General features: G+C 40.6%; 2 protein-coding genes across 8 annotated transcripts in view; one reads left to right on the forward strand and one right to left on the reverse strand.

Moving 5' to 3' along the window:
• PPP1R13B (protein phosphatase 1 regulatory subunit 13B) overlaps positions 1-3437 on the forward strand; it is a 73881-nt gene extending 70444 nt beyond the window's left edge. For all 5 annotated transcript variants that reach the window (XM_074542287.1, XM_014264446.2, XM_014264449.3 and 2 more), the window contains 2 exons: positions 1-200; positions 1062-3437. In XM_074542287.1, the coding sequence (XP_074398388.1) occupies positions 1-200; positions 1062-1103 (242 nt within the window). In that variant the 3' untranslated portion in view covers positions 1104-3437. The remainder of the gene's footprint in view (positions 201-1061) is intronic.
• Positions 6-13160, reverse strand: part of ZFYVE21 (zinc finger FYVE-type containing 21) — a 16603-nt gene continuing 3448 nt past the window's right edge. Inside the window, exons 2-8 of one of the 3 annotated variants that reach the window (XM_005483279.4) lie at positions 11298-11348; positions 9799-9967; positions 7426-7501; positions 6967-7058; positions 6109-6162; positions 4522-4664; positions 6-3652 (exon numbers count right to left, since the gene is read on the reverse strand). In XM_005483279.4, coding sequence (XP_005483336.2) covers positions 3617-3652; positions 4522-4664; positions 6109-6162; positions 6967-7058; positions 7426-7501; positions 9799-9967; positions 11298-11348 — 621 coding nt within the window. In that variant the 3' untranslated portion in view covers positions 6-3616. Of the gene's footprint in view, positions 3653-4521; positions 4665-6108; positions 6163-6966; positions 7059-7425; positions 7502-9798; positions 9968-11297; positions 11349-13160 lie in introns of those variants that run through there. The other 2 variants (XM_005483280.4, XM_026791128.2) reach the window with 2 other exon arrangements.

The raw sequence follows: 13160 nt of genomic DNA on the forward strand, positions 1-13160 counted from the left end.
GAGTGCAGGAGAAGCTGGGAGTGATGAATAAAGGGGTGGTGTATGCTCTGTGGGATTATGAAGCCCAGAACAATGACGAGCTGTCATTCCACGAGGGCGATGCCATCACTATCCTGCGGCGCAAGGATGACAATGAGACGGAGTGGTGGTGGGCCCGCCTCAATGACAAGGAAGGCTATGTGCCTAAAAACCTCCTGGGGGTAAGTTCTTTACCTCTCCCTTCTGTTTGTCACCTGCACCTGAAGTAGGAACAAAAGATGGATCTTTAGTCAGAATCCCTCTGTGCACCATTCGCAGCACATGGAAGTGGTGTAAAGCAGATTATTCTCTCTGGCCTCTGTGCCATTGTAAACAAACAGGAGAGGCTACTGTTAGACTGGTGCTGGTTGTCATTGAGCAAGTTAGTATATTTAATATAGTTTATGCTTTAATGAGACTTTTTTCTCCTCCTTGGCTAAAATATAGAGCCCTTATGGAAAATATGGTGGCTCTATTAGGCAGTTTGAAGCCTTGGTTCAGAAAGTTCTTGGGGAAGGTTTTTAATACCTGACACAAGATAAGGACATAGGTGTGTGTGAGTTTAAAACGGGGGAGCCTTGAAGATGACAACTGTGGGCACATTGTTTATGCTGCTCAGACAGATGGAACACTGTCAGGAGAGGCCAGGAATGTTAGGTGACTAAGTAGAGAGCTACTGAGGACAAAATGCATAAGAGAACCTTACAGAGCAGGAAATAAGCTCTCTGGAGTGTTCAACAGGGAATTTCTGTACTTATGTAAAAGCATCCTTTGTCTGTTCTGGATCTTGAGCTAAATGTACCATGTCATTTTCAGAGCAGCCATGTTGCTGCCATTGGCAGCAGTAAATCAGCCCTTTTCCTCCTGCTCCTTGTTTTTCAGGAGTGGCCTAAGAACACCCTCAAGCTTACAAAAACCCCACCCCCCAAAACACTTCATCACTCACTTCTGCCTAATAAGTTCTGCCTAAAGTACCCCTTTAGTTATAAATTAAGTTGGTATTAACCATGCAAAGCCTAATACTGTTATTCTGTTTTTTTTAGTTATATCCACGAATAAAACCTCGACAGCGAACCCTTGCTTGAATTCAGTTGTACAACAGTGCAGTACCATGCTGGTAACTGGAAACTTAGAACATACACTGGAGCCATCATTTTTGGTCATTTCACACAGAGAAATAAAACTATGATATTTAGTTTTAATGGTGCTTTCTCTTGTTAAATGGACAGCATCCACGATTTCCAAGATCTGCAGTTTGTAACGAGGATTGTTTGTGTGACCAGCACTGAGGAGGAGAGCGATGCCTCCGCTACCGCCAGTGCTGCGCCAGCTCTCGTCTCCCGCGGTGTTTTCAGTCAGAGTTCCGTGGTAGGAGCTTCCTTGTGTTCCATGTTCAGAGGTGTCATTTGCAGAGTGCAGATGCACTGTCCAGTTTGCTCCAACCCCCCCACAGCAACTGTCCCATGTCGGGATTTTGGGTATTTCTGTTCCATACCAGTGAATGTTGAGTTCTCATTACCGATCAACTCTTTGGGTTCTAGGACACAAGATCTTCACCTGTTACATGCATAATTAAGTAGTTACCAAAGCTTGGTGAAGGCTAGGATTTTAGGTGGCAACATAGTAAACACTTAAATCCTAGTCTGGACAACCCCAACGAAAGCTTTACCTAGTCTAGCATCTTGCAGTATTTGCATTTAGAATCAAGCTAGAGAACTAACAAAAACCAACAGTATTTGTACACTTCTCAAAGTCCCTACACAATATTCACTTGGTGTTTTATTTTCTTATTATTCAGCCTACAGCACCGGTGTTACCTCTACGAATGTAAAGGTTCCCCTACTAACCCCCCGAGCTCGTCCAGCCTGGACACAACAGTTAGTACTGAAGTTGCAGCAGCTTAAGGGATCTGTATGTCTGCAGGGATGAAAGTGCAATAGTTGAAAAGGGTAAGAGTCTGGTAAGGGTTATATACTGTGTCACCTGAAGTCTGCCTGAGTAGTCGGTCTAAAAGAAAATATGAAGGACTGGATAGAAGTAGAGAAAGAGGGTTGTGTAGATGCCAAGTGGAGGAGAAGAAAGAAACAAGGTTTAGAGAAGGATTTAAGAAAGGCAATAGCTTATTTGAGGACAGTTTCTGTGGTTCTTGGCAGCCTACAACTGCTGCCAAGGCAAGTTATGCAATAACCTGTTCCACTACATTGTAGTTTCAAGCAAAAAAGAAAAACCCCACAAACAGGCACTTCACTGGAATTTTAATTGTACATGATTTTATATACCAAAAGTATATTTTGAATTTCCCGTTATAAGTTTTAGTCACATTTCTTGTAATTTTCTCCCATTTAACAGTATGCAATTTGATTAACTCTTCATGTACAAGTTCTGTGTATAATTTATATATCCATTTCTGCAGTGCTGTAACTTGCTTTTACCACAGGTCAGCATTAACTGTATATATTGTGGTGAAAAGTGAAAGGGTATTATTGTTGAAGAATTTGCTACATGAATGTGATGATTTCAAGAGCCTATGATACACTAATTCAGAGAACATGTAAATGTGCACAATAAAGTACTGCTAAGGCATGGCTGCATTCTCCACTCTCTTTATAGAGGTCTCAACAGCAGATGTGGCTTTGGTCAGAGTCTGCATGAAAACACTGATTGTAGTTTGCCAAGGTTACAGCTGACAACCCACTTTTCCTCCTTGTTTTATCAGCTTCACTGAAGATGTGCTTACACACTAGTATCCCAGTATTCCAACTGGGAAAAGTTAACTTAGAACTAAAATTAGTGTTTTCTTTAGAAAAAGTGAAAATTTTTATAGTTCAGAGAGACTATGGTGGCCTTTACTAAAGAAGTTGTATATTACAAAATTAAATAACACCTTTTTTTAAATAAGTGAATTAATTTATTCATATTTGTACATTAAATTGTATACAATTTCAGATAGCATTACAGTTAGATTAACAAAAGCTCATTACCAAAAAAGAAAATACAAAACTAAAAATTATTCTGGAAGCTTATTACAGAAGTGAAGTTTCACGGTCGAGTTCATACAAGTCAAATTTGGTGGTATTCAGTGAAAAATTTAGATGTTTAAAAAAACCCATGTGATTTCTATAAAATCATATCTAAGGCAGATTTCTTTTTGTACATTGATTTTAAACATTTGGATAGAGGGAAAAACCTGAGATCTATACCCAAAAGCTATTCTCTGCAGAAGAGACATACACATTTGTTTGCTTCCTGTAGCAAACAGTATATATAATGGTTACTATAAAAGTTGTGCTGTACATTAGCTGTAGTGCAGGTCACTTTCATATTAAGTGCCAGTAAAGGCTTAACAAAATATACAAAGTCTTAAAAGGTGAGGCTGTTTAAAGCATTAACTGTATACATATTGCACACTACCGTGAATACTCATGGTTCAAAAAAATACTCACATTGCATTTGCCAGTTCTTACATAATGAACCATGCTGGAATGAGAGAGAGAGTCAAGAACAGCAAATATTTCCAGCTGTCAAATCAGCACAAAGTGAGAGGCAGGTCAGTGGAGGCTGGTGTGTGTGTGTCCCCAGGAGGCCACAGCTGCAGTTCTCACTGGTCCCGAGACTCATAGAGAAGTTTTGTTGCCTAACAGAAAGGGAAAATGCCAGTGTTAACTGAAGTTTCACTTGTAGCCACCTTATCTGCTTCCCACCCCTCCAAAAACCTCCTTTAAATCCTGGGCTTTAAATTCTTCCTTGTTTTCCTCCATCTGAGGCCTGTACTAGCATTCAGGAAGTGCTGAATACACTTGCATGGTGATCTAAGTTTGAGCACCTGTGCTGAGCACAGTAAAGGTTGGAGTAGGGGCACCTGGGGAGTTCAAAAATGGCAATAAAGCAACAAAGAGCCACAAACCTGCCCATACACATTATAATGACAGTTCTGATCAGCAACTGATCAGCTGACTGACTGGAATGTGGCTTTGGTTTTTTTCCCTCCATAACTTTTATTTACCAAATACCAACCTTCAGTTTCATTACCCATGCAGGGCCTAGCACCAAAAGATTAAACTCTTCCATTTCCAAAATCAACAACTTCTTTAAATCTTCAAGAAGCAGTAAAAACAATTAACTGAACTTAGGGTCAAATGAGTATTTCATAGTGCACATTCTTCAGCCAGTAAGAAAATCCAAGGAAGTTTAAAGCCAAATTCGTAGTTCTTTTCATCATACATACATGATGAAAACATACATGAGACCTTGGGAAACCCTTCAGTGCATAAATTCTGTGTGTGCATAAATTGTGCATAAATTCTTCCTGTCTCTGAGCAGAAAGCTAAAGTCATGTTCATTACACCCAGCCATAGCTTCTGTTTTCCAAGCAACAAGGCCCTGAAGTCCTTGATAAAAAAATAACAGAAACACTCCCTAGGCTGAATGTTCTCTCTGGTGCTGCTGAACAGCCTAGGTAAAGATTTTATTCAGCCTTGTCTAAGTTTTGGCTGCTTTGCTTACCTTATGCATAGCTGCCAGCCAGGCTGCTGACAGCTTCTTGTTACAGCTGAAGTCTTCACCAGCAGTGAACTTCATCTGCATCACCTCCTCTGACCCCGGCACCTTGTACTGCAGGACCATTCCTATGGCACGAGTGTTGCCTCCTGGAAAGAGAAACAACATCTGGAACAGCAGCAGGTTTTACCAACTAAGTAACACAGCATTTTCCAGCTCATGGGTATGTTTGGAGAAATGTGCTCACTGCTCAGTTCAGAGCACAAGTAGCTGCTGGATCTGAGGAGCTCATGACCACAGCTTGTTAGTGCAGGCAGTGGAACCTGCAGCCTCCTATTGCTTCATTCTCTCTGCCAAGCACCAAGGCAGAACCTGCATCAGCCTTCAGGTAAAGCCACACACCTGGAACACCTTCATGATTTACTAGCACCCTGTTAAGACGCCGTTACCACAGTTTCATACAGTAGCCTGCAGTCTGTAGGCTTAGGGTCCAATCAAACTGATGGCAAAGCAGGCAGCAGTCCCTCCAAACCTGGCAAAGGTTGGAATGGTGCTTACATAAGAGAGAACAGCTGGCAACATCATTTACTTCCTGAAGGAAATTGCTGCCAAAGACTGCTCTGCCAAGAGTGCATAAGCGAGGTGTTTGCTTCTCTCTTACTGAGGCTACAGAGATGAAGATAAACCAAAGCAAAAATACAAACATTTAACAAGGACTTTTAGAATGACACATTACTGTCATTACTTCCTGCAGCAGTGGAGCATAAACTCTCTCTCATAAGCTCTAGGAACAGCACTAGCATACACAGGACACTTCTTACAAAGCTCTTTTTAGAAGTGTCTGCATGAGAGGGCCCCTGGAGGCTGTTACTGCAATATCTGAGGAGCGAAAACAAATCACAATCTAAGCCAAACTCAATCTAGTTAGTGCTGTTAATGTACCTAACCCAATCAGAAGCCCACAGCAGGGTTTATAAAAGAGCTACTTTCTACTCTCCTAGGATAAATGGAAATTCAACTTCATCAATGGCTTCACCTACTGGTCAGAATAATGGATTAAGGGTCTACTGAAAGATAAACCAGTGGAAATCACACACCCACAGCCTTGACCAGCTTGCCCATGTCTGGCATTACTAAGACAAAATACACCTTGCACAACAAAGAGGCCTTTCTTTTAGAGTTGTGTAAAAGCAAGCCAATAATTAACAGTTTCAGTGCAAAGCCTTTCCAGACAGCACACAGGGAGTATATTCATTTCTAGTATGCCAAATTCAGCAACCTGCTAAGCAGATGATCTGTAATATTGTGTACTACTGCAGATAGCATTTCTCATCTCTCCTCCCAGCACGGACAACAACACTTTGGTCTAAAGAAGGCCTTGAGTACCTTAGTTCTCCTCCAGAGTGTTACAAAACATTCACTCTTGGTTTATTAAACAGACATATGGGAAGGAAGAGATACCTGTCAGACTCAAACATAACTCAAGTTGAACAGCAATTATGGATCAAGCAAATAATCAGCACTGCAGAGAAGAAAGAGGTGAGGGGGCCATGGCATGCTTGGGTGAGTCATGCTGAAAGGCACTGCAGATACCTTCAGTAACAGGCTGGCTCTCCAGGAGGCTGGTGTAAGTGTGAATATCTTTTTCTACCATCAATAAGGAAGGCAGGCAGAAAAGAGATAAAGCAATCAGAAGAGTAGTGAACAAGGAATTACAGGAGCACTAAGTGACTCAGCAATATACCTGGGTGATTTAAATACCAAGGTAAGTTTATTCAAGTTAACATGCTGTACTGACTGAATAATGCACAGATGGGCTGTGCAATTAGAAAAACCCAGCAGTGACAGAAGTGTTGATAAAGAACAATTATTGAAATTCCTGACCTTGTTTGTTCTCATTTCAGTCAATTCATATTCAGGTTCATCCTGAAATACTCTAAAATCTGGTAAGAGATGGGGCAGTAAGTTGCTGCACTCCAATTTAGATGTTACCAGTTTCATTTGGCCACCCCTTTGTCTTGAATTAAATTAAGAAAGGATAGTTGAATTATTTACTCTCCCTCCCCCATTTCATTCTGTTAACAATGTTTGAACCAGTCCAGGCAAAATCCCAGCTGGATTCTGAAATGGAAGCTACCAAAGACTATTAGGTCCCTCCTGTAAGCTCTTAAATCAGTAAATGTTTGTACATACCCAAGAGAACAGGTGACAACCACCCTTACTCAGGTTTATCAAGAGTCTCTCCCACATTAAGGCTGTGGGGGAACTTCTAAATCTTTAGGTGTTCCCCCAAATCCCAGCAGCCACATAGGACAGGGTCTCACAGACTGTGCTCTATTCTGAGGGCAGTTGTAACCAATAGTTAAACACTGAATTCACTGTCTAGCTCAATAACTGCAGCTTCTTTTTTTTTTTTCTTAATATTTCATTTATATTAAAAGAAAATATTACCTCCAGGAGTAAATCCTTCTGTAAGTATCTGAACAGCTGAAATCTGTATAATTTCAATTTCATAATGGCTGTCTCCATCCAAAACCAGGTACCTACATAATAGAAGAAAAATGGTTTTTTTAGGTTTATTTCTACAATAACAAGTCCAAATCAGAGGAAAAAAAAAATCTCTCAGTAATGCTGCTTATGTGTTCTTTGGGGCAAGGAGTGATAGAAATCAAGCAAAAAATGTTACTTTTCATTGAAATTTCACCCTTCCAAGACATTCTGATCCACACTGTTAGTAAATTCAAGCAAACATTCCAGTATTGCTGGATCTACCCTTTCAATCTGATAACTCTCTCCAGTATCCTCAGGGCATGTTACTCTCATATTTTTTTTAGGTTATTATGTAAGAATAGAGCTGTAAGTACATCGATGCTACAGTTTACAAGTGCAGTTTCCATCAATCTTTCTCACCTCTGGTTGTTGGAGAGTCGACAAACCATGAGCTCAGATTTATCAGATGTTCCCAGAGTTACGAAGAATGTAGCACCTGGAAAGAAATGGTTCAGTATTCTAAGACAGAATTCAAGAAGCAACATTCAAGTATCAGAAAGAACAGCTAACTTTTACTTACTAATGCACTGAATTAAGTGAAATAAGAGAATAACTGAAAAATTAAACTGATTAACATCACAAAACACTCAAGTATAAAAAGCTGATCTTTAATTATCATGTTCTGACTTACAGGACCTTTCACATACGCTATGCTATTTCTCCCATGTGTAGAAATGCAGATGATATCCAAGAGGAATCTTTTAAAAATGAGAAGAGATTTGGAGGTGGCAAAGACAGGCAATTACTGTAACACAAATGATTGTTTCTGTATTAAAAAAACCCAATTTATTAGCAGGATGTGACCTTCAGTTCTATGCTTAGGAAAGTATAAAGACATCTCTTTTTCATTACTGAAGGCTGGCTCAGTCTTATTGTGAGGTCAATGAACTTCAGCTTTCATGTTGATTCTTCCCCCTCCAAACTGCTTTGGCAAGGGCAAAGTCACTGTTGCTGCACTGGAGAGGTGACTCAGAACTCCAACAGCCCTACACGCCCGACCCCTTTGCTTCCTCCATGCCTCATGTTCCCTGTGTTACCCAATCCTGCTGGCCTGGGAAACGAAGAAAACAACATCCAGCCCTGCCCAATGGTCTGCAATCCATCCCCATAACCTGAACCATGCAGCCCTGGAGCTTCACTTCCTTACTTGCCAGCTCACCCAGGCTCACTGAGCCCAGCACAGAGCCTGTGCTGCTCAAGTGAGACAGAGACAGCAGCACCAAGGCTGGAGAAGTGTGGGATCTCAAGATTTGAGTCCTGGGATGCAGGGCCCCCGAGACCACCCTTGGGGGGCCCGGGAGTCCTGGAATGTTGCCAGAAGTGTCTGGTGGCAAGACTTTGACCCTACACGGGAGATGACACCTTTATGAAGATAAGAGAGCCTCACCGAAGTGAAAAGTAGAAAGATTAGTTAATTAGAGAGTGAGAAACAGAGTTTAAGATTTATGTACAGGAGAGTTTAGAAGAGTAAGATAGAAGAATTGAAGTGTGTCCTGTCCCTCTTCTTCTTCCTCTTCTCCTTCATCTTCTTTAGCCACGGTGGCACTCCTAAATTAGTTATTGCTGAGAGTACACCGAGTTATAACAATAGATAGTATTAGAGAAAAATGATAAATATTGTATACGTCATAATGAGTATAAAGATAAGTGCCTGCCCCGGAGGGCAGAGAGACAGTGTGCCCATAGCTGACTGCTGAACAGATCTTTGTTCAGCTGAAAGAACATCTTTTAGATAAACAATTAATAAACATAAAAACCGAAAGAAGAACTGAAACCTCTTCTCGTCCTTCGATACGCGGGCTGCCCCAAGGCCACCCCCGGGCCTTCCAGGCCCCTCACACAGCCGAGATTAACCAAACAGAGAAGGACATTACAGCCACCACTACCACCTCTCTGACCACCATCTGTGGCTCTACAGCAAGGCAGGAACAACTTCAGAACATGAAAGCAAACAGGACAAGACTTAAAAAAAACATCTTCAATTTAAAAGATGGGATTTAAAAACTCGTCTACGCCCTCATGGTAAAGCAGAGTGAAGAATGATTTATGTGCTCCAGGATGAGCACACTCCCTTCTGAACCCAAGATCTCCCCAGGAACATCCTTGCCCATCACATGTGGGGCTTAGCTTACCCATTATGCACACAGGCATCATGCTGAGAGATCATCAAAAGGCACTGAAGGATCACAGACTATTTTAAAAACTGAAGTTTCAGCTCTCTTAATGTAACTGGAACATGAATTACTGTATTGTGAAGGTTTAAACCTACGGAAAATTGAGTACTCATGATGATCTGCCATCAACCACAGCTGCAGGCCATGGACAAGATCAAAGCTCTCAGATGAAGCTTGAAACAAGCACTCTATCTTGTTTGAAAATGTTAAAATATTCTCTCAAGTATTTTTCATCCTTATTTAATGTAACAGGAATATGATTAAAAGATGCATTATTTCAAGGAAAATGCCAACTGCACTCATCTGTTCTCACAGGTATTAAAAATTTATCTTTAATTAAATCACTCTCCATCAAGACCAAGAAGTACAAACTGAGAGGTGCAAACACTGACTACGAAGTGTGAACCTCTCTCTGAATAAACCCCTAACACAAAATCACTAACTGCAAAACAAGAGGCACAGCAAAGAGGAAACAAAACCACAGCTTGTTGGACAAGAAGCACTGCTCTTGCTGTTCACTGGCATTTGAATAACCACAACCAGGACTCTGGGTTCTTACCATTCATGAGCACTTTGAGCTGTTTGTCGTAGAACTCGGTCTCCTTCTGCGACACCAGGGCGCACTCGGCGCACTGCCGCACGGGGTCCACGAAGCACATGCGGGGCAGAGGCACTTTCTTACTGCAGCACTTGTCACAGAAACACTTCCCACACCTTCTGCAGTGATGCTACAAGCACGAGAGAACACCTCCTTTACTAAGGAAACTAAGAGGTTACTACAAGTTTCTCAGGTGTGAAACGTGCAAGCTGAGGGACAGGTAGAAGAAATGAACTGTTACAGGAATCTCTGAAGGTTGGACACAAAGGACTGAGTATGATATGAACAGCAACACTCTAAGCCTTTGCTGGTACCCTGTAAAGATGCTTCTGGAGCAAAAAAGAGGGTTCTCTGATTTCCAGAAAATCCTTCACCTCCCTGTCAATAAAAACCCATGAGAAGAGAGGTTTCCAGGTCCCTTCACACTTCTGGCAAAAGATCTTGGAAAACTTCAACTGAAGTTTCTATTCTTCTTCAACTGAAGTTTCTATTCTTCTTCAACTAAAAATACTAATTATTCTCTTTTAAAACTTATTCTCTCTTTTAAAACTTATTCTCTTATTCCCATGGGAAAAAAAATCTAAGAATCTTCATACTTAGAACCTAAAGCTATTCCTTTTATCAGAAGCATCAGGCAGCACAGCACAAATCCAGGGAAGTTGTGAAACCAGACCGAGTATTGCAGTGTGTTTCACAGCCCCTAAATCTGCAACCAGTGGCCTGTGCTCCAGATCAGGGGTGTGACAGTGCCAGCAGATCTTCCTGATGCAAGTTCTCATGACAGAACAAGTACTCCCAGGCAAGCAGGAACTCATCTGTGGCTCAAAGCAACCCTCAAAGTTTGGTACAAGGAACTGGTAACACTGCACTTTTGGTCAGTGTTAGGCTTTCCTTCCAAATGTTCTGCAAAATTCTCTGGAGTACCCATTTCCCAGGGCTACCTCCAATTGCTTCCCACAGCTAACACAAGGGGAACACAGCAGCTTGTCAACTGGTACAACATTTGAGTGTGTCTGGTTTAAAATTCCTCCTTCCCTCTCCCTCCAAACAATTAAATTAAAAAACATGAACTATGTCACTGCACTACAAGTCACACTTTCACATCTTTTTTCACTTTTGTAAGCCTGTGCTAACAAAGTGTCAATGTAATTATACAAAGAAATTATGTTCCCTCCTAAAAATTACTGCTGGCCTTCTTTGGGAGGGTGCTTTGCAGAATTCTCCATGTCATATTCTGCACACCAGTCTGCATTCCACAGTGACCTCTTACCATTAATAACAGAATGTAATGTTAGTGTTTTCTCTTCATCCAGTGAGCCTAATTATGTAGTTTTCACTTTCTACTTTAATTGGAATTTCTCTCTTCCAAACTCAAGACAAATCCTGGTTTACTTTTCAAAATATGTCAACGGTAGTATTTTGCAACACTTACTGCTTCATATTTCATGAATTTATCTTACCTTTCTAGTTATGAAGTCAAATTTTGTATCACACTGCATACATCTTGGGCACTAGAAAACAGTACAAATTAAGATTAGTCTATGATCTTTTTAAACCTTTAATTCTACCACCATATACAAAGAATTAGCTTCATATTATGCCCCATAAAGAAACACCTCCACAAATTTCCATCTCTTATCTTTTCACCATGAATAGCTTTCATTTAATATTGATGTAGCAAAATAATGTCATCTCCATTTGCAAGACAAAAAAAAAAAGCTGCCAAACTTCCCCCTAATGAATAGTGCATCCTGCCAGCAGGCAAAAGTACATCTAAGAATTATTTACCATTCAAACATTGATAATGTTTGGCTATCTAGACAGTTCCATATTCCAGAATCAACTGGTTTTATGTAAGTTGTCCTCACTTTACTCTACTACCATGCTCTGCTGACTCGCCAAAACATCGTTTACACAATTTAATGCTCTCAATACTCACACATTTTTGAAACATGCTAAGAGATACTTGGTTTTCTTCCAAGCCACCAAGACCTAATGCTTATTCCAGCTACAAAAAGTCACTTCCTGAAATATCTCTTTCCTAAAACAAACTTACACCCACACACTCCTTTCAAAAAATGGCAGAAAAAAATTGAAGGAGTTTCTCCCTTCCAAGTAAGTAGAGTTTAAGGGGTGACAGTTTTGACTGTGTTAACAACCAGAAAGAAGTGATCAGTGACACCTGGATAATCAAAATTTTCTGTATAGAAAGTCACCTACCAAAAAGTTGATACCCAACCCTTAGGTCACTGGATTTTCAACAAAACTTTACATCTTTTTATCTACCATATCAAACCCCAGTGTCTGAGGCTTATAATGTGATTTTTGCTGTATTTACTAGCAAATATTAATGCAAAATTATGCCTGGTTAGAAACTGAAACTCCTCAAAGCAGACTATCTCAGACTACAGCAGAATGTCCTCTTCACCACATGCCCTGAGCTGAGCAGGTGCTATTTGCTAAGCACACAGTAATCACCCTTTACCTTTAATTAACACATTTCAATACTTAACCCTTTTTCTTCTATAAATCCCCTCAGGTTACAACAGCTTCTATTCAGGGACTTTTGCTCCAGCAGATACTCAATCACTGTCACAAATCCAACAGCTGCAGCCAAGAAAATATTACAGCAGCTAAATTAAAAATTCTCCAGAAATTTTTCATGTCCTTTTCAAGTGCAAGCTTGTTAATAATTGGTGATAGTTTATATGAAAGGCTCTGCTGTCTAAACAGCCATTTAACACATTAGACAGTAATGGCAGTCACTGCAGTGGAAGGTAAACACCTACTTGCAGAATTTGTTACAACAAGCTGTTTCCAAATCCCACACAGAAGAGCACTGGAAGTGTTCCTGAATTGCTTTAACTAACACTGAACTGAGGCATCCAAACACAGCTCTTCACAATGGCTGCAGAAAAGCTTATTTCAACACTCACTGATAAATAATGTCAGCGTTGAGCAATTTCAGCACACACCAGCTTTCACCTCTGTAACAAGTAGAACTCTACAGCTAATGTCATCTTCTGCTCTACTTGGTTTTAATTTTTGACATGTAGCTTAACAGCTTCCCTGGGAGCTGGTCCTGGCAATAATTTTGGTATGCCTTCAATTTACCCAAGTTCAAATTATTTTTCATAATGGAAATATTTGGGAGGTTATTGGTTGGGTTTTGGTGGTGGGGGGGTTTTTTAGTTCGCCTGGGCTGGGTTTTTTTATTTGTTTTTTGCCAAAAGGCAGAAAGCAAAAGTCACAACCTAGAGGGGAAAAAAAATCAAACCCAAACTCTTCCAAATACCGTTCTACATAGATTTCATACAGAATGC

The sequence above is a fragment of the Zonotrichia albicollis genome, chromosome 6 (assembly GCF_047830755.1).
Source record: "Zonotrichia albicollis isolate bZonAlb1 chromosome 6, bZonAlb1.hap1, whole genome shotgun sequence".
Taxonomy (NCBI): Eukaryota; Metazoa; Chordata; class Aves; order Passeriformes; family Passerellidae; genus Zonotrichia; species Zonotrichia albicollis.